The 26,440-nt window shown below is 36.7% G+C and overlaps 1 protein-coding gene across 4 annotated transcripts in view; it reads left to right on the plus strand.

The window, feature by feature from the left end:
- The window catches only part of LOC145268841 (uncharacterized), a 177,877-nt gene that overhangs the window by 132,370 nt on the left and 19,067 nt on the right, over nt 1-26,440 (plus strand). The window contains exon 25 of one of the 4 annotated variants that reach the window (XM_080124510.1): nt 140-840. The exons of the other annotated variants lie outside the window; for them this stretch is intronic. Coding sequence (XP_079980636.1) covers nt 140-709 — 570 coding nt within the window. The 3' untranslated portion in view covers nt 710-840. Of the gene's footprint in view, nt 1-139; nt 841-26,440 lie in introns of those variants that run through there. 4 annotated transcript variants of the gene reach the window in all.

Here is a 26,440-nt window from a genome sequence, read left to right on the forward strand (position 1 = left end):
ATCAGCATCATTGAGTTGTATTTGTAGACGAACTTTTGGTAGATCGACGTAGAATTCTTAATTAAATTCTTTTTTTTTTTTTTTTTTTTTTTTTTTTTTTGTTAAAATCTCACTCGTTTCATTGCTTATTTTTTCAAAGCTGTCTGACACGCATAAAGCTGACGAAGATAACTGCATGGACGATCTTGGTGCCAAGAAATTTTGCACGTTATATGTTGGATCACTAAAATCTAACACCACAGACAAGATGCTTCGGAATTACTTTGGTAAATTTGGAAATGTTGTCAGTTGCACTGTGAAGCGGAACCGGGCAGAGTCCCTGGGATTTGCATACGTTACCTACAGGTGTGCGGAGATGGTGGACACTGCCCAGAAGAAACGGCCCCACTACATGGGTTCAACAAAAATGGTTACTCGACGAGCGATTCCTTTGAAATTGCTTGAAAAACACAAACTATTACAAACAAAGATATTTATCGGAGGAATCAAGCCCGAAACAACAGACAAACAGATTAGGGATGCTTTCAGTCGATACGGAACAATTCAGAAATTCCAACGGATTTTAAACAGGAAAACGGGTTGCACGAGAGGTTTCTGCTTCATTACCTATGACGATTACGATTCTGTCGACCAGTGTGTTTTGAGGGGAAAAATTTATCTCGATGGCGTTTATGTCGAGATAAAAATAGCGGTGCCGAAAGCTGAGTAAGTTTCCTCATAGTTTAAGTCTGGAGTTGTCTCCCTTCTCATGTGAACCCAGGTTTTACCAACAACGCTGATGCTTCCCAGTAGAAAAGGAGAGACGTACGCATTTATCCATATTCATTAAATTACTGTTCTCATCTTGAGTGTTATTTTTGTAACGTTTCGGTTGATGTAACTTCCGACCTTCTTTTCTGGTGTATCATGCCAAATTTGTGAATCTTTCTGCCGAACGGAGCCCTTTATTTAATCCATGGCGATAGCATGCTCTTGTTCTGTCAACCATGACAGGGTGGAAGTCCTAAGTAATTCACAACTGTATTTTGAATGTTGCTTGCACTGAGGACTGAACCTTCAACTTTCAGAAGATTCTAACTTGCAAGTGAGTTTTCATCAAGTAAAGAAGTATGTCATAGTTCACGCGAAGCATTGTTTATCGGATAAAGGCTTGTCAATGCAGGGATTAATCAATCATTGTAAACAGATACATAAATGAGTAATAATAAATAATTCAATAGTTTTCAATAAATATCATTTCTTTATTTGCTTAATTATAGAGGGTATATTTTTGACTGTAGATCGTATATTTCTCAAATATTTTCAGGAGCAACTCCCATTCTCAAGAGGAAGAAAATGTGTATCCCCTCTTTACGCTATCGCTTTCAGTTTAATTTTCTATATTTATTGAAAACTATTAAATTATTTATTATGAGAAACCTTCAAACACACATTTTCACAAAGTAATTTATCCGTTGCGCCATGGATCTTTGAGTGTTCAACACATGTATTCTGTTATTCCTTCATAACCAGCCAATCAAACTGCTGTAAAAATAGGAACATAACCTGAACAGAGCGATCCGTATTTATTTTGGGAAATTATAATGCCTTGGATTCATCGGACAACTGTTGTCATCTTGACTGCGATGTTCACAATGTTTCGGTCGATGTAACCTCCGACCTTCTTTAGTTGTATCTTGTCGAATTCGGGAATCTTACTGTCGAACTTGGAGGAATCTGCACACAATTCCAAACGGAACCCTTTATTTAATCCACAGAGGTAGCATGTTCTTGTTCCGTCAACCATGACTGAGTGAGAGTTGGAAGTTTTCAGTGCAGGGTTATGGTTTACTAACAACCTTTTGTTCTTTGTTTTTCTCCACTCTACGTTTCTTTCCAGTGCCTCCTTTCAATCTCAAGAAACAATGGATAACCCCTGTAAAGGTAGCTGCACATGAAATTGTGAGGCAAGGGTTGCGTAATCTTCAACTACACCTCCCTTGAATCGACACTGCTTGAGTCCAGTATTTTCAATGAGAAGTGCTAGACGACTGGAATCAATGCCAAGATAAGCGGAGAGCACATACAGCACCTGGAATTCCCAAATGGTCACCCATTTTAGAACTGACCAAACTAAACGTTGCTTAACTTCGGTGATCTAACAGGAATTGGTGTATTAACGTGAATTATGTCATACAGATTTCCGATGAAATTATTGTATATAGACTTATTTATAACCATGAACAATAAAATTTCTAACCTTAACCCATTTTCATAAAATTGGAGGAAGTAATTCCTGGGAAGATGATCTTATGATAATGGAACTGATACTACACTACCCACAAAGATATATATATATAATGGTTGTATCGATTGGTTTCCTAGATGTAAATCCAATGAAACCCATGTGATTATTAAAGAGTGCTCAATGTAGGATAGAGCTGGTATATAGTCTGTTTATTATACAAACATTATTGGCTACATATATGCATACATGTTTCAGTGGAATCCTAATTCAAGGATAACACTTCATTAGACCAAAATCTTGATTCATTTTTTAGTCTGATGAAGTGTTATTTTTGAATTGGGATTCCACTGAAACATATATGCACATATGTAGCCAATAATGTTTGTATAATAAACAGACTTTATATATTAGTGTTGGCATGATTAATCGGAATCGAGAATCGGAAAATCAGAACTTTTTGGGGCATCGGAATTGGAAAAATTGTTTCCTATTTTCTGATGTCAGAACGATTCTTTTGTCATTTTTTTTAAATTTTATTTATTTAATTTTAATTTATTTATTGCGGACTATTATCCTCATCTTTATTAGTTGTCGTTTCACAACGTTTCGGCCAACTATTCCTCTGGCCTTAGTCAGGTGGTAACTGCGACGGGATAGGAACTCTGAATCTTCTGTGTCCTTAGCAATTACTGCCTTCCATAGTTGTCGTCATCTCACCATGTTTTTGGCCAAGTAAGCCTCTGGCCGGCTTTGGGTAGGATTGAAACTGCTATCTTCAGACAATTCTTACCTGGAACTGTAGAGATTCAACGTCTTTGGGGCCTGTGGTGTAGTGGATAGAGACGTTGAATCCTCAACTAAAAGAGGCGTTGAGATGTTGAATCCTCGTCTAAAAGATGAGGATAACAGTCCACAATAAATAAATTCATCTCCGATATATTTAATAATTAGTGTAGCTGATACAAAGAATACAAACTGGGAATTTGATTTCTACTCCGTCATGGTTGACAGAATGAGAGAATGCTACCCTTGTGGATTAAAAGAAGTTCAGTTTAAAATTGCGTGCAGATTCCCAAATTTGATAGAAAGATTACAGATATTTATTTATTGCGGACTATTATCCTCAATTTTTTTAGAAGTTGTTTTCTCAACATTTCAGCCAACTATTTTTCTGGCCTTCGTCAGGTGGTGACCGCAACGGGATAGGAACTTCGAATCTCCTAACTGCATCCTCAGCAATTACTGCCTTCCATAGTTGTCGTCTCACCACGTTTTGGCGAAGTAAGCCTCTGGCCGGCTTTGGGTAGGATTGAAACCACTATCTTCAGACAATGCTCACCTGGAACCGTAGAGATTCAACGCCTCTATCAATTGCGCCACGGGCCCCGAAGGGTGATCAAGGTTGGATTTTTTGATCTTATAAATCCACGTTTATTTATTATCCGATCTTCCATAGTCGGGTCCGTACCGATTGATATATATATTATTTTAATTGGAATTCATTTTTGAGATGAGCATTATTTATATTAATTTATTTTTGTTTCGGACTATTATTCTCATCTTTATTAGTTGCTGAGAATGCAGTTAGGAGATTCGAAGTTCCTATCCGTCGCGGTTACCACCTGACGAAGGCCAGAGGAATAGTTGGCTGAAACGTTGTGAAACAACAACTAATAAAGATGAGAATAATAGTCCGCAATAAATAAATTAATATAAATAATACTCATCTCAATAATGAATTCCAATTAAAATGTTATTTAATTTTGTTTAAAACAAACTCTTCCACTATTGGTAGCAATAATAAAATTGTAAATAGTTAAACAACTAGTTTAGCTAAAATCTATACACACGTGTATTCTTACATTTGAGAAATAATCTGCTCATTTAACGTGTGTTTTTACCGTAATTGTGTGTGTGGGGGGGAATAACAACTTTATCATTAAATATTTAGAGATATTTTAAGAATCGGAATCTGGAATTTAGTAAGGAATCAGTAATTGTATCGTCTCATCACTAATATATATATATATATATATATATGATGATCTGTTTTCTATTTACAAAATTTTAGTTAAGGTTTTCTCTTTTCATCTGTATGTAGTTAAATTCTGTTTTTAAATTGAAGACCTTTTGCGAAATTGTCTTATGCAAGTACTATTTCAATTTAACAATTTCATTTTAAGGCTTTTTTTTTTTTTTTCATCCATATATAAATGAATTCTCTTTGGTCATTATAAACTTTTTAGAAATTGGATTATGTAGGTGCTTAGTCTGCGATAGGTTAAAATAAATTTTTTTTTTTTTTCTTTCGGGAATCTAAACTGCATTCTTTATTTTTATTTTTGCATTTTTTTTTATTCAAAGCTTCTTTAGAATAAATATATATATATATATATATATATACTAGCATGGGTGCCCGGCGTTGCCCGGGTATTTGGAGGTGTATGTTGAGCAACAAAAAAACAAACCGGTCAATTTTTTTTAACTTTGACCTCTATTATGACCCCTTAAAATTTTTTGTTTTGGACTCAAATCAAGTTATTAAGTTAGATCCATGTCCAAGAAACCTATATTTAAAATTTCAAGTGATTAGACCTCAAAGGTCAAATCATTAAACTTTGACCCCTTAATCGCCAAATTTCTGGCCGAAAACCGATCACATCGATTTTCCCAAATCTCAGTACCCTGTATATCAAATTTTGAGTCTGTAGACTTAATATTGACAGAGTTATTGCGTAGGGAAATGTACACACACAGACACACACTTTCACTTTTATGCATATATATATATATATATATATATATATATATATATATATATAGTCTTTAAAACTATATATAAAAAAACTTATTTAATTTTTATATATTTTTATCACCTGTAATCTATACATTGACTTGCTCTCTTGAATTCACAATAGTCTGTATGTTAATTTAAGGGATTATCAATTGTTTACCATGAAACGCTGTTTCGAGGATTTAAAAACAAAACAATATATTAAATCATGGCTCCCCAGCAGTGTTGATCAGACACCACCTCCCTTAATCACAAGAACAAAAAAATGTTCCAAATATTGGATCTAGTTACCTACTCATTAATTAGGCTAACCTATTCATGTTAACAAAAATGGCTTCCTTACCTGTGAGATTCGTCTGTTTCCAAATTCAAAACGGATATCTTTTTTTAATTTACCAGTCTTGTATTTATAAGATTAGAATTAATCCATTTGACTACTTATCACCCCTATATATATATATTAGTGTATTTAGGCAGCATTCCTTCATTTAGGCAAACATTGTTGAAAACAACAGAGATACCTTGCTTAATGATTCTTGTTTTCTTTTTTTTCGATCTTTCGTAAGATTTTTTTAACTTCAAGATGGAAGGTATTTACAAATGTTCCATGGTTCACACGAGCGCTTTCGATTCTTTCTTGAATCATCATCAGGTGGAGATAAAATATTAAAAATAGAAGTGAAATATATAGTTACGAATGATAAAAAGAGTCAATGAAAACTCGATTAAAATATGCATTTACGAGTGATAAAAAACTCGATTAAAAATTTGGATGGTAAATACCTTCCATCTTGAAGTTAGGAGAATCTTACGAAAGATCGAAAAAATGAAAAAAAGAATCATTAAGCAAGGTATCTCTATTGTTTTTAATAATGTTTGCCTGAATATATATATATATATATATATATATATGTATATGAGTTGGCTTATCAGCAATTGTTTTTTTATATACTTGTTTTATTATTTGATATTTTCATTTTATTGGAATAATTTTAATGCGTTTCGGACAACCTTATTACATTCCTTTTTTAACGCCTTCAAAAATACTCACCCCCCCCCCCCCACCCCACCAATGTAATCAATCCAAATATTTCAGACACTATCACAACCCTATACAACACAACCCACCCCTCAACTAAAATAATGAAACCAACAATCCACATCATCATATTTTAGGAATTCCTCGCAGAACGACAACACCAGACTAGACGCTAGGGTTGGATCAAATACTGACTTTTGACAATTGAAATACAAATACTTTCGTTTAGGTTACCAGAAATACAAATACAAATACTTTTATTCCTAAGTCTACAAATACTTTTATTCCTCAATCTCAAAATACAAATAAAAATACAATAACTGATTTAAACAAAAACAAAAGTACTTTTTTTTTTTTTCAAAGTAATAAAGAAATCTGAAAATATGCGAAAAAGAAAAGAAATATTTCCTTCCAAATTTGACATCTACATTACATTCTATATCATGTCCTCATTGCATTTTATTATCATTAGAGCTCTGAAAGTTTCCTTCTCTCTCTCTCTCTCTCTCTCTCTCTCAAATATAAATACAAATACAAAATACTATTTTCCTGGATGCCATAATACAAATACAAATTACTTTTTCTTGTGATGTTAAAATACAAATACAATTACATTAAAATTGTATTTAAATACAATTGAAATACAAATACAATTGTATTTGATCCAACCCTACTAGACGCAATAAAATGCCAATCCAACGCTAACCCAAAAACTTTCTAACCTCCTCCAAACTTGATCAACACACTACAAAAGGGGTTATAACATGCAACAAATAACAATGTAGAGTTTTTGACATAATAGCGGAAAACACATACACCTTCCAAAACTCAACACAAACATTCAAAATATAAAAAAAAAGACCTAAATTTAAGTTCAACAGAATATGGCTGAAGAAAGTTGGAGAATCCAAATGATACGAATAACCAACCCTCACCTCCAAAATTCAGAAACGTGACTTTCTTTATGTTCTGAGTTCTTTGTTTCGTTTTCTTTTTTGTATCCTTTTATTTGCACTCTGTGAACTGCTGAAACGACAAAGCAGGTTTTTTTTTTCATTCTTACCGACTATTTTTTACTTGTATAAGTTAATCTGTTTGTATGTCCATATCCCAGATGATTTTATGATTTTCATTTTCTACTACTGTGTCTGGATTGTGTTTGTACTATTTATTTCAATCTATGGTCCCCCCCTCGCCAAACTTTCACAAGAAACACTAGACTAGCTGAAAACATTATCAATAATTTTCCCCACTCTTTATCTCTGCCTAAACCTAAACATAGATTCCATGATCAAAGCTTCTTTCTTAGAACTGCACACCTGTGGAATCGTCTTCCGTTTTCCTACTTTCCAGCTGTCTATAATATGGTTGTCTTCAAGTCCAACGTGAGCAAGTTTCTGATGAGCCGTTCCACTTAAGTTAACAAATTTACTGAACTTCCATTACTATCGATTACTATATTGTCCTTTTGACTACTTTACACTCTTTAACCCTTATCCTTGAGTGGCCTATCGGCCTTGATAAGTGGTGACGCCTATGTAAAAAAAAAAAAAAATTTGCATGTTCAAAATGCAGTCATTTGCAGTTGTCTGCTTTTACATACGTGTATGGCAAATTTGCTACATTCAATTATGTGATTTACTGTTTTGTCTCTTTGCCCACCGAGCCGACATTTACTTTAATAATAATTAGTTCTAATTGCATTGTTTTGTGCAGGTGTCAGTAACGATTCCGTTTCTCTGATCCTTTTCATAGTCAAGTCACAGAGACATTAAGAAAACTGAGCCTCAGATTTTGCCCCACTCTCAAAAGTAACATAGCGGAACTAAAGAAAGAATTTGAACACAAATTCAGACTCAAGTTAAACATGATTCTTTTGCATACTTCCCAGTGTACTGCGATCCCCACGCAGTTGTGTCTGCTTTTGCATACGTGTATGGCAAATTTGCTACATTCAATTATGTGATTTACTGTTTTGTCTCTTTGCCCACCGAGTCAACATTTACTTTAATATAATTAGTTCTAATTGCATTGTTTTGTGCAAGTGTTTCTCTGATCCTAAAGAAAGAATTTGAACACAAATTCAGACTCATGTTAAACATGATTCTCTAGTGAAAAACAAGTCAACGTACTTCCTCAACAAACATAACAGTACAAAGAAGCTAAACACTTTCTTTGAAAGTCTCTGCAACCTTAACCCCCAGCAAAAAGACAAACTCACCAGTAACCTACGAGGGGTGTGCAATAAGTAATGCCCTTGACCCACTTCCCATAGCAAGTAGAGCAACGAAACTTGGCACAGTTATTAGTCTTTCTCTACATAGGAACCACCCAGAGTTATGCATTTCTCCCATCGTTTGATGCAGCTCTGGAGACCGTTTTTGTAGAACACTCCAGGTTGGTCCTCCAACCCCGACATGACTTCAGAAATAAAGCCTGCATCATCTGGGAAACGCTTTCCTTTCAAAAACAACTTCATGGCTGGGAAGAGGTGAAAGTCAGAAGGTGCAAGGTCAGGAGAGTAGGGACGATGGGGAGGATTTCATAACTACACGCCCGTGCTTCTGATCTGGCGAGTTGTGGACCAGAGCATTGTCCTGCAGGAGGAAAGTACTGTTGCTGAAATCTGTCATCACTACTCCGTCCTGGTCCCAGAAGACTGAGCATGACCTTGCCCGCGGAGGGCTGCACCCTTAACTTCTTTGGAGGTGGTGAGTCCAAATGCTTCCACTACATTGACTGGGCTTTGGTTTCTGGATCATAGTGATGGACCCAGGTTTCATCCTATGGAATCAATCTTTTGAAAAACTTTGACTCATCTTCTTGGCACATCTCCAAATTCATCCTCTAGCACTCGACGCGTTCTTGCTTCTGGAATGGTGTGAGCAACCTGGGAATCCATCTAGTAGACACCTTATGCATATGCAAATGGCCATGAATGATAGTTTCCACAGACCCTGTACTAATCTTGACATCTTGGGCTATTTGGCGAATAGTAATGCACCGATCTTCCAAAATGGCAGCCTCAACTTGACGGACAGATGCCTCATCAATGGCAGAAGTGGGGGCGACCAGGTCTGGGAGCTGTTTCCACAGACTTCCGGCCATGTTTGAATTCATGATGCCAGCGTTTTACAAGGTCATATGATGGGGCATTATCACCATAAGTTTCTTTCATTTCATCAAGTCTCCTGTGGTGTGCGTCCTTTCAAATACAAAAATCGGATCACTGCTCTACATTCAACAGGCTCCATTTCACACCTGACTCAGTTCAAACACCTGTAAAACACAAACCACAATTAGTTCAGAGCTGTAATTTACCACATAACCCGTAGAGATAGAAATCATTGCACATGCAAAATTTCAGCTAGATCAGACAGCTGGAAGTGGGTCAGAAAATTTAGAATCATTAGAAACGAAGCTATTACAAACCAATAACATAAACAATGCAGTCATATCTAAAATCACAAAACTTTGCACAACAAGAATATTAACAAAAGAAACGGACTTCCTCACAAACTTTACAACAAAAACACATCTTCTAAATTAAACAAAAAAAGAAAACGATTTCCTCACAAACTTTTGACAATTCTAGTCATTTTCAGTTTGTGAGAAGGGAATCTATCACCATACTTTCTCTCCAGCACGTCAATTGGACTTATAGCAAGTACATAATTTAATATATATTTTTTTTTTAAATGGAGAGTGGATAATGCATTGTGTGTGCGTTATCGGCAGCTCCTGTAACTCTCGCTTCTCCTTTTTTCTCCCCCAATCCTCATTTCCAATGAATGATTTTTCTGACAAAGGGTGAAGGAAAAGCTGCTTTCCAGGTCGGTAATACTTCATGAACAATAGCCAGAAATGTTGGAAATTTTCTGTTTCTATGTCTATCCTTGTGACCATGTCACTAGTAAGGGTGCCGGAGGTAAACGTTTTATCTGGACTGATGCCTGATAGTCAGAGACCGAACCTTGGATTAACCACTAATGGAGACTGTCCGATCAGCAGGTGCAAAGTACTAGGGCTGCTGTATTGCCATTTGGTGAATGGACTCTGGACCATGCAGTAGCTTCTGGTGCGGCTTCTCAATTCCATATTAGTGGGTAATTGTTACAGCTTTATTTTATGTGCTACAAAAAAAAATTCTTTGTTTCTTTTACTCTCTTACTTTCCCTCTCTACCCTGCTCTAACCAAGTCTTAAAACTTCATCATGAAAAGTTTCCAGAAAAAATACATGAATAAACCCAAAACTCCATCTTCCATGTCTCCTTCTCCAGCATCAGGGCCTTAAGCTATATCCAATTGTGAGGCCCCAGCTTGCGGGCTCTGGGGAGTGTGGAGCCACCCTTTAATTACCATTGCTCCCAAGTCCACTCTGACCCGGAGTGGTACTACTTGTTAGGGTCCCAACTATGGGTTAAATAGAAACTGACTTGCAAAAAACAAATATATTCTATTAAAAATGTTTTCTTCAAAATCACCGGATTTGGCATTAAATAACCTGAAAAGTGTTGATATGCCGTAAAACAACCAACCAACATCAGGGGTCTATGTTCCAACCTTCCAGAGGTTGAAATCTAATTATAGAATACTAAACTGGACCTATTATTCCTAAGCAAAGCTGGCATTGGGCCAACCATTTCCCTAAATAAGTTCGTAATTAAAAGCTTTCTATGTGGTAGGGACATCTCCAGAGAAGACCCTAATTTACCTTCCTGATGGTCAGTATGCAAGTCTTCTAGACTTTTTTCTCACAACTTGCCCTGAGCTATGTTCGTCTTCCGTTCTGTCTCTACTGGGATCTTCCAACCACTCGGTTGTATCAGTTAAGATAAAAATGAAATGTAATAAGTCCTCAGATGTACCTCTCCATCATACAGTATATCTATATACTATATTCTATAGCTGACTGGGATACCTTCTGTACATTTATATCTGACCTATCTCTGTTCCATGTTTAAAAAGCATATTCTTTATAGTATCAGACCTGATGGAATGGTTAATTGTAGATATAGACCGCTTCATACCCTAAAAAAAATTCCAGCAAAAACCTAACAGCCAAACATGGTTCTCTCCAGAATGTGCTGCTGCCATTGCGCACAGAAATCACTTTTTCCACTGCTTCCAACATAATAGATGTACTGAGACTAAAGTCGCGTTCAGAACTGCCAGCAACCACTGTAAAAAAGTAATAAAAAATGCAAGAGAGTTGTATGCTCAATCCGTTAAATCCAAAGTAACTGAGCAGGAGCTTGGTTCCCACCAGTTTTGGCAAATAGCAAATAGGATCCTGAACAGAAGTGTGCGTTCTATCCCAACCATCATCAATGGACCTGAAGTAATCTTGTCAGCATCAGACAAAGCCAAACTATTTGGCAAGAACTTTGCAGCTAATTCTACCCGATATGACACCCCCCGTATTTCCTGTGCGACATACATACATACGTGTGTGTGATGTTGGCAAGCTAATCAAGAACTTTGATTTCAGTAAAGCAACTGGCCCTAACGGGATTCCAATTATAATGTTGAAAAAGCTTCAACCAGAACTAGCTCCCATACTTACAAAGCTGTTTAAGTATTGTCTTAAGGAGAATTGCTTCCCAACATCCTGGAAAACTTCATCAGTATGCCCTGTATTTAAGAATTCTGGTGATCGGTCATCTCCCTCCCAGTACACACCAATAAGTCTCCTGTGCCTCATGAGTAATTTGCTGGAGGCTGTGTTCAATAGCAAAGTAGTCAACCACCTCAGCAGAAATAACCTTCTTATTGACATGCAATATGGTTTCCGTTCTGCTAGATCTACAGCAGATGTGCTTACAGTTATTTCATAGGATTAGCAAATCACTCAACAAAGGCTTCCTTTCTAGGGCAATTGCTCTTGACATATGAAAATCCTTTAATAGGGTATGGCATAAAGGCCTACTTAACAAGATTTCCAGCTATACCGTAGCTGGAAATGTCTCAATTATTAAATAATTTCTTTTAGATAGGTTATCGGAAGCTCACAGTATTAATGCTGAAGTCCCTCAAGGGTCCATCTTGGGCCCAACTCTCTTCCTGATCTACATCAATGATCTCCCAAAACACATCCTTAGATCATTTGTAGACATTTATGCTGATTACACTACCATCTATGGCAACACATCAAAGGCCGTGAACAACCAAGTTCTCTCTGATTCTCTCTGATCTTGCGTACATGGTGCAATGAGGAAAGAGGTGGCTGGTTACTTTTAATGCATCTAAAACCAAGCTTCTATCTTTGCATCGTCAACACTCTTATCCCTATCTGGCATCAATTGAAATGAATGGCTCTCGTCTTGCGGAGGCTCCGTGTTTTGACAAGCTTCTGAACTTGACCTTTACTCCTGATCTTAAATGGAAGACATACATCAAGTCTGTTGCCAAAGTCGTTGGAAAAATAGTAGGATTCTTCTACCGCTCCAGTAGATATCTCACTGCTGATGCAATTCTCTATCTATATAAAAGCAAAGTACGTTCAAGGATAGAGTACTGCTGCCACATCTAGGCAGGAGCTGCTAGAAGCAGCTTATCCTTCCTTGACAGAGTTCAAAATAGACTTTGTAGCTTAGTGAGGGATGCCCTTTTCTCTTCCCTGCAACCTCTTTCCCACAGAAGAGATGTTGCGAGCTTGTCTTTGCTTTATCGTTATTTCCATTGTCAAGTACTTGTCTGAGCTCCAATCTATGCCCCCCCCCACTCACCAAACTTTCACAAAAAAAAAAAATCACTTGCCTAGTTGAAACCACTGTCAATAATTTTTCCCACTCTTTATCTGTACCTAAACCAAAACGTAGATTCCATAAACAAAGCTTCTTTCTTAGAGCTGCATGCCTGTGGAACTCTCATTTGCTTGTTTTCCATCTGACTAGAATTTTGTTGTCTTCAAGTCCAATGTAAACAAATTCTTGATGAACCGTCCCCTTAAGTAATCCAATTTACTAAATTTCCATTACTAACAATTATTATATTATCCCATGTACTACTGTACATTCAGTAAATCTTATCCTCGTGTGGCCTCTGGGCCTTAATAAGTGGTGACTCCTACATAAAAAAAACAACAACAAAACAAAAGTTTGCAACAAAAGTCAACAACTTCTACGAACTACCCAAAATACACAAATCTTAACGAGATAAGACATGCCATCAACATACAAAACTCTGAATACATCAGCACCTCAAATCCCAATGACCTCACATTCAGCCGACAAGCAGACTTAATAACCTAATAGACACAGTTGTCACATTTGATGTTAGCAGCCTATACAGCAATATACCCCACAACTTAGGGGGGAAAAAGCAATCTCATACTGGATCGATAAACATATACAAACATCACACTCCAAATTCACCAAACAATTCATGATTGACAGCAGAGATATCATACCCAACAACAATTCCTTCGAATTTAATAACTTCATCCAAATATTAGGCTCAGCATAGGCCACCCTTACACTAGTCTAGCTGGAAGAGACACTATATGTAAAGATAGAGCAGAAATACGGACACATGGATATGATCCTCGACAACAATTCCTTTAAATTTAATAAGGATCTTCATCATGAGTTGTACGATACAATCACGTTGACACACTGGTTTTCGTCAGATCACCGAAGTTAAGCAACATTGAGCCTGGCCAGTACCAGATGGGTGACCATTTGGGAATTCGAGGCGCTGTATGTACCTTCTGGGAAGGTTGGGCGTGGGGTCAGCACCCTCACTCTGTAAAAGGAACTCCTCGCTATAAAAACATCTACAAAAGTTGTAGATGCCCCCCACCCCCAGGGGTTCAAGGGCTATGGATGGGATAATCATGAGTTGCCTCTTCCGCTTCTGGTGCGGATTGCGAACTCACGTGACTTATATTTTGCTATTCTTTCTGATCCAGGACAAGCTGGTTGATGGACACCCGACTGTTAAGAAATGTCCAATCAAAAATATTTTCTCTCCACCTTCTCTTGGCTTTCCACTGCCTTTTTGGCCTTCTAACGTACCATCTTCTTCTTCTTCTTCATTTTCTTCTTCTCCCAGCCCATGTGGGTATTTATTTGCTCCCCCACCGAGCAAATTAGGCACAAGTCCGATTTTTAATGTGAGGAGTGAAGGGAAGGGGAAGGGACAAAGGGGACCAGCTCCCGAGAGGTGGGAAATGGGAGCTGGTTAAAGGTCAGGTATGTGGGGTTGCCTCCACATCTGGTCTTTGCAGTCTCCCAGCCCCTGTGTGTTGACAGCAAACAGAACAGACTTTCTGTCTTTTAGAGGTGAGTGCATTAGAAAAATTACTACTACTCTTGGTTTTATGTGTTATGGCCTAAATGTTTAATGGTTTTACTTTGGATTTTATTAAATAGAGTGGGTAGGAAAGTAGTTTGATAGAGGGTTGATATGTTTTTTTTTTTGTTTTTTTTTTTTTATTAGACGCATTACGTGATTTTGAAACACCTCAATACGATTGGCTAGTTGTTCAGTCATGTGATACACTCAAGGCCATATAGAACTACTGCAAGGACATAAATTGGGCCTTTTATTTTTTTTATTTCGCCCAAATGGGTCAGAGGGTATTGAAAACCTGCCTTGTTATAAAGACATTTCATTGAATTCCTGGAAAAAGTGCAACAAGAATGGCGGTGACTATGTAGAAAAAGGTTGTTCGTTTTAATTGAGTACTCCCTATATACCCTATTTTAAAATATCGGTTGAAATATACTACATATAAACATACCAATCCATGAGAAATGTAATATAGGATACTGAGCACGATAAAAATTAAAATGTATACTATTAAGATATCTATTAAAAGTTCTTATAGTATAGTTTATTAACAAAGAACGAAATCGAAATACTAAAACTGAGCCTCAAATTTTGCCCCACCCTCAAAAGTAACATAGCGGAACTAATGACTCTATACTGTCTTCAGGATGCGTTTGGTTAGAAAACTACGATCCCTGAACAGTTAGCATTAAACGTGTACCAACAATCAAAACTCTGAAGACAGGAAATCCTATTAACAGATTTATTGAAAGTAAGGTACGGTAAAAAAACTGAAACCAAAAAAAAAACATTGTTCAGAATACAAAGAGAAAAAAGTCCAGAAACGAGATGTTATAAAAGGCCTGAATGGGGAGTCGTATGTGTAAGGTACCTATTTACTATGCCTCCCCACGGGACAGAGTTAGACACCAGGGTCGTTTTTTAACGTGGAGAAAAGGTACAAAAATAAAAATTGTCTCAGTCGTGAAGGATTTCTCCTCCACCGAAAGAGAACAAGAAATAGGAGTGCAGCATCTGAAGAACAGATACTACACTTTGATCTTGACCAAGGTAATCAACAACACGAAAATAGAAATAAGGAAGCCGGACACGTGGGTAAAGAAAATAAACAAAGTTCGTAGTTAAAATGAAATAATATGAAAAATAACATTAAGGTATTAAAAAGTGTCTTTAAGAAGAGGATAAACAATGTTTCTTACTGGAGATGGCTTAAAACGGCAAAGGATAATAGAAGATAAAAAAAACTAGCTATATGGAGCTAGAAAGGCAGCTAAAATCAGGGGAAAAACGCCGGTCAACCTGCCAGTGTCGAGTCAGGGGAAACTCCATAAGTAAAATGTCCGGCTAAGGGAGATAACTGTTTAAGGGATAAAACTAAGAGACATAATAGGCTCTTTCATATTCTTTCACTTACCGTCGATCTTTATTAGAGTTGCCTCCCCTTTGTCAACCAATTTTTTTCACAGATACGAAACAATAACCATAAAATAGAGACTAACTCAAAAAATATGTAAATACCTCTTTAGAAATAAGGAAGCCGGACACGTGGGTAAAGAAAATAAACAAAGTTCGAAGTTAAAATGAAATAATATAAAAAATAACATTAAGGTATTAAAAAGTGTCTTTAAGAAGGGGATAAATAATGTTTCTTACTGGAGATGGCTTAAAACGGCAAAGGATAATAGAAGATAAAAAACAAGCCATGTGGGGCGAGAAAGGCAGCTGATTAAAATTAGTGAACAAAAACGCCGGTCAACCTGCTGGTGTCAAGTCAGGGGAAACTCTATAAGAAAAATGTCCGGCCAAGGGAGATAACTGTTTAAAGGACTAAACGAAGAGACATCACTCATAGAAACATTAAACAAGGAAAACGCAACAGACGATTCTCTAGAGAAAAACAAGTCAATATACTTTGCCAACAAACACAACAATATGAAGGAACTAAACACTTTCTTTGAAAGTCTCTGCAACCTTAACCCCCAGCAAAAAGGCAGACTCAAGATGATTTTATGATTTTAATTTTCTACTACTGTGTCTGTACTATTTATTTGCATGTTCAAAATGCAGTTGTTTGCATACTTCCCAGTACTGCAATCCCCACGCAGTTGTCTGCTTTTACATACTTTTATGGCAGATTTGCTACATTCAATTATTATGTAATTTACTGTTTTGTCTCTTTGCCCACAGAGTTGACATTTACTTTAATATAATTAGTTCTAGTTGCACTGTTTTGTGCAGGTGTCAGTAACGATTCCGTTTCTCTGATCCTTTTCATATTCAAGTCACAGAGACATTAAGAAAGAGCTAAAACTGAGCCTCAGATTTTGCCCCACTCTCAAAAGTAACATAGCGGAACTAAAGAAAGAATTTGAACACAAATTCAGACTCATATTAAACATGATTCTTTTGCATACTTCCCAGTGTACTGCGATCCCCACGCAGTTGTGTCTGCTTTTGCATACGTGTATAGCAAATTTGCTACATTCAATTATGTGATTTACTGTTTTGTCTCTTTGCCCACCGAGTCAACATTTACTTTAATATAATTAGTTCTAATTGCATTGTTTTGTGCAGGTGTTTCTCTGATCCTAAAGAAAGAATTTGAACACAAATTCAGACTCGTATTAAACATGATTCTCTAGTGAAAAACAAGTCAACGTACTTCCTCAACAAACACAGCAATATGAAGGAACTAAACACTTTCTTTGAAAGTCTCTGCAACCCTAACCCCCAGCAAAAAGACAAACTCACCAGTAACCTAACACTGAAGCAAAACCAAATACTCATACACATCTGAAATAATGACAACATAATTATAAAGAAAGCAGAAACGGGTATCTGTGGTAATCATGAAAAAAAGTTATGAAAAAAAATTTTTAGAATCACGAGGGGACGAAAATTATTACAAACCAATTATCTCTAATGTAGACAAGACAACCATATCTAAAATCCAAAATATAAAATATTAGCAAAAAAAAAAAAAAAAAAAAAGATTTCCTCAATAACTTTACAACAGTCAACAACTTCTATGAACTACCCAAAATACATTAACAAAAAAAGAAAAGCATTTCCTCACAAGCTTCACAACAAAAACAAACTGCTACAAATTACCCAAAATACACAAATCTTAACGAGATAAGACATGCCATTAACATACAAAACTCTGAATACATCAGCACCTCAAATCCCAATGACCTCACATTCAGACCCATAGTAGCAGAACCAGCCTGTCCGACAAGCAGACTTAATAACCTAATAGACATATTACTACATACACCTTTCACCGATCTAGTGAGGAGCTACAGAAGAGACGATATCCACTTCCTAAGTTCCCTATCACAAACAGTAGACCATGGAACAATGTTGTCACATTTGATGTTAGCAGCCTATACGACAATATACCCCACAACTTGTGGAAAGAAGCAATCTCATATTGGATCGATAAACATATACAAACATTACACCCCAGATTCACCAAACAATTTGTGATTGACAGCAGAGATAACATACTCAACAACAATTTCTTTTGAATTTAATAACTTCATCCAAATACTAAGTACAGCAATGGGAACAAAAATAGCCCGACATACGCCACCCTTACACTAGCCTACTTGGAAGAGACCTTATATGAAAGGATAGAGCAGAAATACGGACACATGGATATAATCCTTAACAATTCCGTTGCAAAAAGACAAACTCACCAACAACAGTTCAGAACTGTAATTTTCCACATAACCAGTAGAGATATAAATCATTGCACATGCAAAATTTCAGCTAGATCAGACAACTGGAAGTGGGTCAGAGGCATTACTTATTGCACACCCCTCGTAATACTGAAGCAAAACCTAAACGCTCAAAAAACATCCAAAATAATGACAACATAATTATAAAGGAAGCAGACAAAGATAGTGCTTGTGGCAATTATGAACAAAAGTTACTATGAAATGAAAATTTTAGAATCACTAGGAAACAAAAACTATTACAAACCAATTTGCTCTAACGTAGACAACCTCGTATCTAAAATCACAAAACTTTGCACAACAAGAATATTAATAAAAAAAGAAAAGGACTTCCTCACAAACTTCACAACAAAAACAAACATTTGGACTGCCAAAAAAAAAAAACATTAAACAAAAAAAGAAAACATTTTCCTCACAAGCTCCTGACAATTCTATTCATTTTCAGTTTGTGAGAAGGGAATCTATCACCATACTTTCTCTCCAGCAATTGGACTTATATCAAGTACAATATTTAATATATATATTTTTTTAAGTGGAGAGGAGATAGTGCACTGTGTATGCGTTATCGGCAGCTCCTGTAACTCTCGCTTCTCCTTTTTTCTTCTCCAGTCCTCATTTCCAATGAGTGATTTTTCTGACAAAGGGTGAAGGAAAAGCTGTATTTTAGGTTGCAATTTTGCGTCAACAGTAGCCTAAGATGTCGGAAATTTTCTGTTTCTATGTCTATCCTTGTGGCCATGTCATTAGTAAGGGTGCCGGAGATAAACGTTTTATCTGGGCTGACGTTATCCACCTGATAGTCAGGGACGCGAACCATGGATTAACCACTAAGGAGGCTTTTCTATCAGTAGGTGCAAAGTACTAGGGCTGCTGTATTACAATTTGGTGAATGGACTGTGGACCATGCAGTAGCTTCAGGTGGGGCGTCTTGATGCCATATTAGTGGGTAATTGTTACGGCTTTACCTTATGAGCTACAGAAAAAAATACATTTCTTCATTTCTTTTTCTCTCTTACTTTCCCTCTCTACCCTGCTCTAACCAAGTCTGTCAACCTGTTTCACAAATCCCAAAACTTGATCATGAAAACTCTCCAGAAAACATACACAAATGAACCCAGAACTCCATTTTCAAACATCTACCATGTCTCCTTCTCCAACATCAGGGGGTCCTGGATATGAGCTTAAACTATATCCAGTGGTGAGGCCCCAGCTTGCGGGGTTTGGGGAGTGTGGAGCCACCCTTTAATTACCATTACTCCCAGGTCCACTCTGACCCGGAGTGGTAGTACCTGTTAGGGTCCCAACTATGGGTTAAATAGAAACCGACGTGAAAACAACAAATATATTCTATTAAAAAATTTTTCTTCAAAATCTTTGGATTCGGCATTAAATAACCCGAAAAGTGTTGATATGCCGTAAAACAAAAACAACCAACCAATCAACATCAGGGGTCTACATTCCAACCTTCCAGAGGTTGAAACCCAATTATAGGAGACCAAACCAAATCTATTATTCCTAAGCGAAACTGACCTTTTACTCACAACTTGCCCTGAGCTATGTTAAATATAATAAGGATCATCATTGTGAGTTGCAAAAAGACAAACTCACCAACAACCTTTAATATAATTAGTTCTAATTGCATTGTTTTGTGCAGCTGTCAGTAGCAATTCCGTTTCTCTGATCCTTTTCCTAGTCAAGTCACAGAGACATTAACAAAGAGCACGATCAAAATACTAAAACTCTCAAAAGTAAAAAAGCGGAACTAAAGAAAGAACACATCTAAAATCACAAAATTTTGCACAACATATAGTAGAATATTAAGAATTTCCTCACAAACATCAAACACGAAAGATATAGAATATCAAGCACGAAAGATATAGAATATCAAGCACGAAAGATATAGAATATCAAACACGAAAGATATAGTAGAATATTAAGAATTTCCTCACAAACATCAAACACGAAAGATATAGAATATCAAGCACGAAAGATATAGAATATCAAGCACGAAAGATATAGAATATCAAACACGAAAGATATAGAATATCAAGCACGAAAGATATAGAATATCAAACACGAAAGATATAGTAGAATATTAAGAATTTCCTCACAAACATCAAACACGAAAGATATAGAATATCAAGCACGAAAGATATAGAATATCAAGCACGAAAGATATAGAATATCAAACACGAAAGATATAGTAGAATATTAAGAATTTCCTCACAAACATCAAACACGAAAGATATAGAATATCAAGCACGAAAGATATAGAATATCAAGCACGAAAGATATAGAATATCAAACACGAAAGATATAGTAGAATATTAAGAATTTCCTCACAAACATCAAACACGAAAGATATAGAATATCAAGCACGAAAGATATAGAATATCAAGCACGAAAGATATAGAATATCAAACACGAAAGATATAGTAGAATATTAAGAATTTCCTCACAAACATCAAACACGAAAGATATAGAATATCAAGCACGAAAGATATAGAATATCAAACACGAAAGATATAGTAGAATATTAAGAATTTCCTCACAAACATCAAACACGAAAGATATAGAATATCAAGCACGAAAGATATAGAATATCAGACACGAAAGATATAGTAGAATATTAAGAATTTCCTCACAAACATCAAACACGAAAGATATAGAATATCAAGCACGAAAGATATAGAATATCAAACACGAAAGATATAGTAGAATATTAAGAATTTCCTCACAAACATCAAACACGAAAGATATAGAATATCAAGCACGAAAGATATAGAATATCAAGCACGAAAGATATAGAATATCAAACACGAAAGATATAGTAGAATATTAAGAATTTCCTCACAAACATCAAACACGAAAGATATAGAATATCAAGCACGAAAGATATAGAATATCAAGCACGAAAGATATAGAATATCAAACACGAAAGATATAGTAGAATATTAAGAATTTCCTCACAAACATCAAACACGAAAGATATAGAATATCAAGCACGAAAGATATAGAATATCAAACACGAAAGATATAGTAGAATATTAAGAATTTCCTCAAAAACTTCACAACAAAATTAAACATCTATGAACTACCCAAAATACATTAACAAAAAAAGAAAAGCATTTCCTCACAAGCTTCACAACAAAAACAAACTATTACAAATTACCCAAAATACACAAATTTAACGATAAGACATGCCATTTACATACAAAACTCGGAATACAACAGCACCCCAAATTCCAATGACCTCACATTCAGACCGATAGTAGCAGGAACAGTCTGTCCGACAAGCAGACTTAAAGGCATATTACACCAATCGAGTGAGGAACTAAATAAGACAACATCCACTTCCTAAGTTCCTTATCACAAGCAGACAAGGAATAATATTGCCACATTCGACCTTAGCAGCCTATACAACAATATACCCCACAACTTCAGGAAACAACAATTCCTGTGAATTTAATAAGGATCATCATTAGGGGTTGCATCTTGCGCTTCCGGTGCAGATTACGAACCCACGTGACTTATTTTTCGCCATTTCTTCTGATCCAGGGCAGGTTGGTTGATGAACGCCCAACTGTTGAGAGATGTCCAATCAAAAAACATTTTCCCTTCACCTAACCCTAACCCTAACCTTCTCTTTAGCTGAGAGATGTCCAAACAAAAACATTTTCTCTCCACCTTCTCCTTGGCTTAGAGGGGAAAAAGCAATCTCATACTGGATCGATAAACATATACAAACATCACACTCCAAATTCACCAAATAATTCATGATTGACAGCAGAGGTATCATACTCGACAACAATTCCTTCGAATTTAATAACTTCATCCAAATATTAGGCTCAGCATAGGCCACCCTTACACTAGTCTAGCTGGAAGAGACACTATATGTAAAGATAGAGCGGAAATATGGACACATGGATATAATCCTCGACAACAATTCCTTTAAATTTAATAAGGATCTTCATCATGAGTTGTACGATACAATCACGTTGACAGACCGGTTCTCACCAGATCAACGAAGTTAAGCAACATTGAGCCTGGCCAGTACCAGATGGGTGACCATTTGGGAATTCGAGGTGCTGTATGTACCTTCTGGGAAGGTTGGGCGTGGGGTCAGCACCCTCACCCTGTAAAAAAAAAACTCCTCACTACAAAAACATCTACAAAAGTTTTCACCAATCGAGTGAGGAGCTAAATAAGAGACGACATCCACTTCCTAAGTTCCCTATCACAAACATAGATCATGGAAAAAATATTGCAACATTCGACATTAGCAGTTCCCTATCACAAGCAGACGAGGAATAATGTTGCCACATTCGACGTTAGCAGCCTATACAACAATATACCCCACAACTTTAAGAAACAACATTTCCTGTGAATTTAATAAGGATCATCATTAGGGGTTGTATCTTCCATTTCCGATGACTTATTTTTCAGCATTCCTTCCGATCCAGGGCAGGTTGGTTGATGAACGCCCGACTGTTTCTCCTTTCTCTCCCTTTCTCCTTTCTCTCCCTTTCTCCTTTCTTTCTCTCCCTTTCTCCTTTCTCTCTCTCCCTTTCTCCTTTCTTTCTCTCCCTTTCTCCTTTCTCTCTCTCCCTTTCTCCTTTCTCTCTCTCCCTTTCTCCTTTCTCTCTCTCCCTTTCTCCTTTCTCTCTCTCCCTTTCTCCTTTCTCTCTCTCCCTTTCTCCTTTCTCTCTCTCCCTTTCTCCTTTCTCTCTCTCCCTTTCTCCTTTCTTTCTCTCCCTTTCTCCTTTCTTTCTCTCCCTTTCTCCTTTCTCTCTCTCCCTTTCTCCTTTCTCTCTCTCCCTTTCTCCTTTCTCTCTCTCCCTTTCTCCTTTCTCTCTCTCCCTTTCTCCTTTCTCTCTCTCCCTTTCTCCTTTCTCTCTCTCCCTTTCTCCTTTCTCTCTCTCCCTTTCTCCTTTCTCTCTCTCCCTTTCTCCTTTCTCTCTCTCCCTTTCTCCTTTCTCTCTCTCTCTTTCTCCTTTCTCTCTCTCCCTTTCTCCTTTCTCTCTCTCCCTTTCTCCTTTCTCTCTCTCCTTTCTCTCTCTCCCTTTCTCTCTCTCCCTTTCTCCTTTCTCTCTCTCCCTTTCTCCTTTCTCTCTCTCCATTTCTCCTTTCTCTCTCTCCATTTCTCCTTTCTCTCTCTCCCTTTCTCCTTTCTCTCTCTCCCTTTCTCCTTTCTCTCTCTCCCTTTCTCCTTTCTCTCTCTCCCTTTCTCCTTTCTCTCTCTCCCTTTCTCCTTTCTCTCTCCCCCCCTAACCCTAACCTTCTCTTTAGCTTTCCTCTGCCTTTTTTTACCTTCTAACATATCCTCAAAGCATAACTTTGACAGGCCAGTGGTTGGTCGTTTTACATGGCTAAAAAGGTTTAAGGTTCTTACTTTTGATTTTATCAAATAGAGGAGGTAGGGAAGTAGTTTGATAGAGGGTTGATATTTTGTTTTTCTCGATCAGACGATGTCCAGTAATAAAACGCATTACATGATTTTAAAACACCTCAATGCGATTGGCTAGTTGTTTAGTCGCTGTGATACAATCAAGGCCATATGAATCTACTGTGAGGACCTAAATTAAGTAAACTTTTACTTTAACAATTATCGGAATTTCTTTTGATTTTAATAAGAATAACAACATCCAAATACTAGGCAGATCAATGAGAATAAAATGGCACCAACATAGGCCACCCTTACACCAAAAGAGACCCTATATGAAAGGATAGAGCAGACACAATACGAAGACACTCTTCATAGTCTTGGGAGAGATACCTGGATGATTGTTTTATCCTTTGGAAAACGACGTGGATGGACATCAAAGACTTCCACACTGTACTCCAAAATCTGCACCCCCAAATCAAATTCATCCTAGAAAGAAAGCTCCATAGAATGACCTTGACATGCTAGTAAAAATTAAAAACAGTAACATAATTCACAGACACCCAACAATATCCCCACTTTAAAAGCCACCACCGCAAAAGCTATCTAAAAGCCATACCCTACTCCCTGGCATGCCAAATCTGCACCATAGTCAGAGACTAGCACCTCTGAACGATCTAACTAAACTAAATGAACTACTAATAACCTTGAGGAGAAGAGGATACCCACCACAATTAATACGTAACGGTATCGAACTGGCAGAGAACATACCAGTGGACCAACTAAGAAACTAAAAAAAAAACGAAACAAAGAACAAATTTTTGCATACACAAAATAAAAAAAAAAACCCAGAACTATTTAAAGATAAAAAAAAAACTTGTCTTACTCTACCAAAACGATAAATTAAACAATATACGTAAAATAACAAAAATAATAAAAAGCAAACGCCAACCCCCAAAACTTAAAACACATTCTAACCTCCTCCAAACTCATTCAACACACTACAAAAGGGATTATATAATATGTAACAAACAGCGATGTGGAGTTTGTGACATAATAGAGGGAAACACATACACCTTCAGAAACCAAACACTAACATTCAAAATAAAAAAAGACCTAGACTGCATGTCCAGAAATGTATATGCACTAAAATGTACAGCATGCAACAAATCCTACATAGGCGCCATCAAAAACCTCAGCAGTAGAGTGGCCTTACATAAAAGTAACATAAAATTCGCAGAAAACAGACACCTTTGTTTCAAAACATATACATGCATGCAGTGGAAATAACTTCAAAACTGACAATTACTGCTACTTACTCACACAGGAAAAAAACTTCATAACAAAATTCATTCCCAAATTGAACAGAGCTTAAAATCAACACGCAAGCAAACAAAATGCAAAAACATACTCTCACATACATATATATACATGTGTACACCTACATACATAACTTAGAACCGACGCATTGAATCACACACATGTACATCGACACCCACAGGCACAAAATTCCCCTTATCTCTAATGTACAAATCGCAAGAATGATAGGAGCCTTTTATCATGTCTGAAAGAGACACAATATTCAACGGGCGAGATCGGAAAATGTGCCGCTGTACAACTCGTCCCTATTACTCATAGCATTCCAATGATGCATTTTAATGGTGCTGGCAATGGTCCTGTTGGCATTGGTAGAGAGCATGAGTTGTACAGCGGTGCATCTCGGATCTCGGTCATTGAACATTGTGTCGCTTTCCGACATGATAGAAGGATCCTAATGCTCTTGGGATTTGTACACAACTGGCCAACTAGTAGAGGATCTGCAACAACAAAAAAACGAAAATCGGTTTTCATCAAACGGAAATGGAATCATGTTGTCTTTTCTAATTTATGTAAAGAGTTGTGCACATGCATAAGTATGTATGAGGGTGTTTTGCATTTCGTTTGGGTCCTGGATATGATCTTAAACTATATCCGATGGTGAGGCCCCAGCTTGCGGGGTTTGGGGAGTGTGGAGCGACCCTTTAATTGCCATTGCTCCCAGGTCCGCTCTGACCCGGAGTGGTAGTACCTGTTAGGGTCCCAACTATGGGTTGAATAGAAACCGACTTACAAAAAAAAAAAAAATATGTTCTATTAAAAATTTTTTCTTCAAAATAACTGGATTCGGCATTAAATAACCCGAAAATGGTTGATATGCCGTAAAACAAAAACAACCAACCATAGTTTATTTTTAATCAGTTCATATGCGTGTCACGTTGATACAGTGGTAACGTCACCAGCTTTGATTGCTACAGTTTTGCTTTCAGTTTCGATTCTAGCTCATAGCACCCAAATACTTTTTTTTTTTTTTTTTGAAATCGCGACTATAATAATATATACGAAATCTGAACAAATTAAAATATGATATTGAAGTGTATTTTATGATCAGGCAAAACTGACCCCATCTCTGGTCATATATTGACCAAAAATTTGACAGTAGTTTGGTAGAGATTGTTCCACACACAAACAAGATCACTTTTATGTACTAGCAGGCCAGCCAACATTGCCTGGTTGTAAATATGGAATCGTCCCATCACTAATTGATCTTATTAATAAATATTTTATTTTATACAAAAACAATCCTTTGTGTTATGTTGTTCTCTTGCATGCAAGATTGTTTCGTAATATAGTGGGGTGGCTTTAACAACTCTTTGAATTGTCTCCCCTTGGAATTTTTCAAAGATTAAAAGAAAAAAATTTTCTCCAACCTTAAAATGCACAAGCACCTTTGTTTTATTTATTTATTTTTTCACCTTTTGCATTTTTGTTTTAACTACTTATATATAAAAAAATCCCCCCCACCCCCACCCGGTCCACATCTCCCTTCCTCTACCATGGACCATGAGCACTTTGGAATTTCTGTCTGTCTTCTCACACATGACAAAAGACAAAAGACAAAAAAAAGTAGTTTTTTTTTTTTTT

The sequence above is a fragment of the Euprymna scolopes genome, chromosome 44 (genome assembly GCF_053919585.1).
Source record: "Euprymna scolopes isolate OS-2025 chromosome 44, ASM5391958v1, whole genome shotgun sequence".
In the NCBI taxonomy this organism is placed as follows: Eukaryota; Metazoa; Mollusca; class Cephalopoda; order Sepiida; family Sepiolidae; genus Euprymna; species Euprymna scolopes.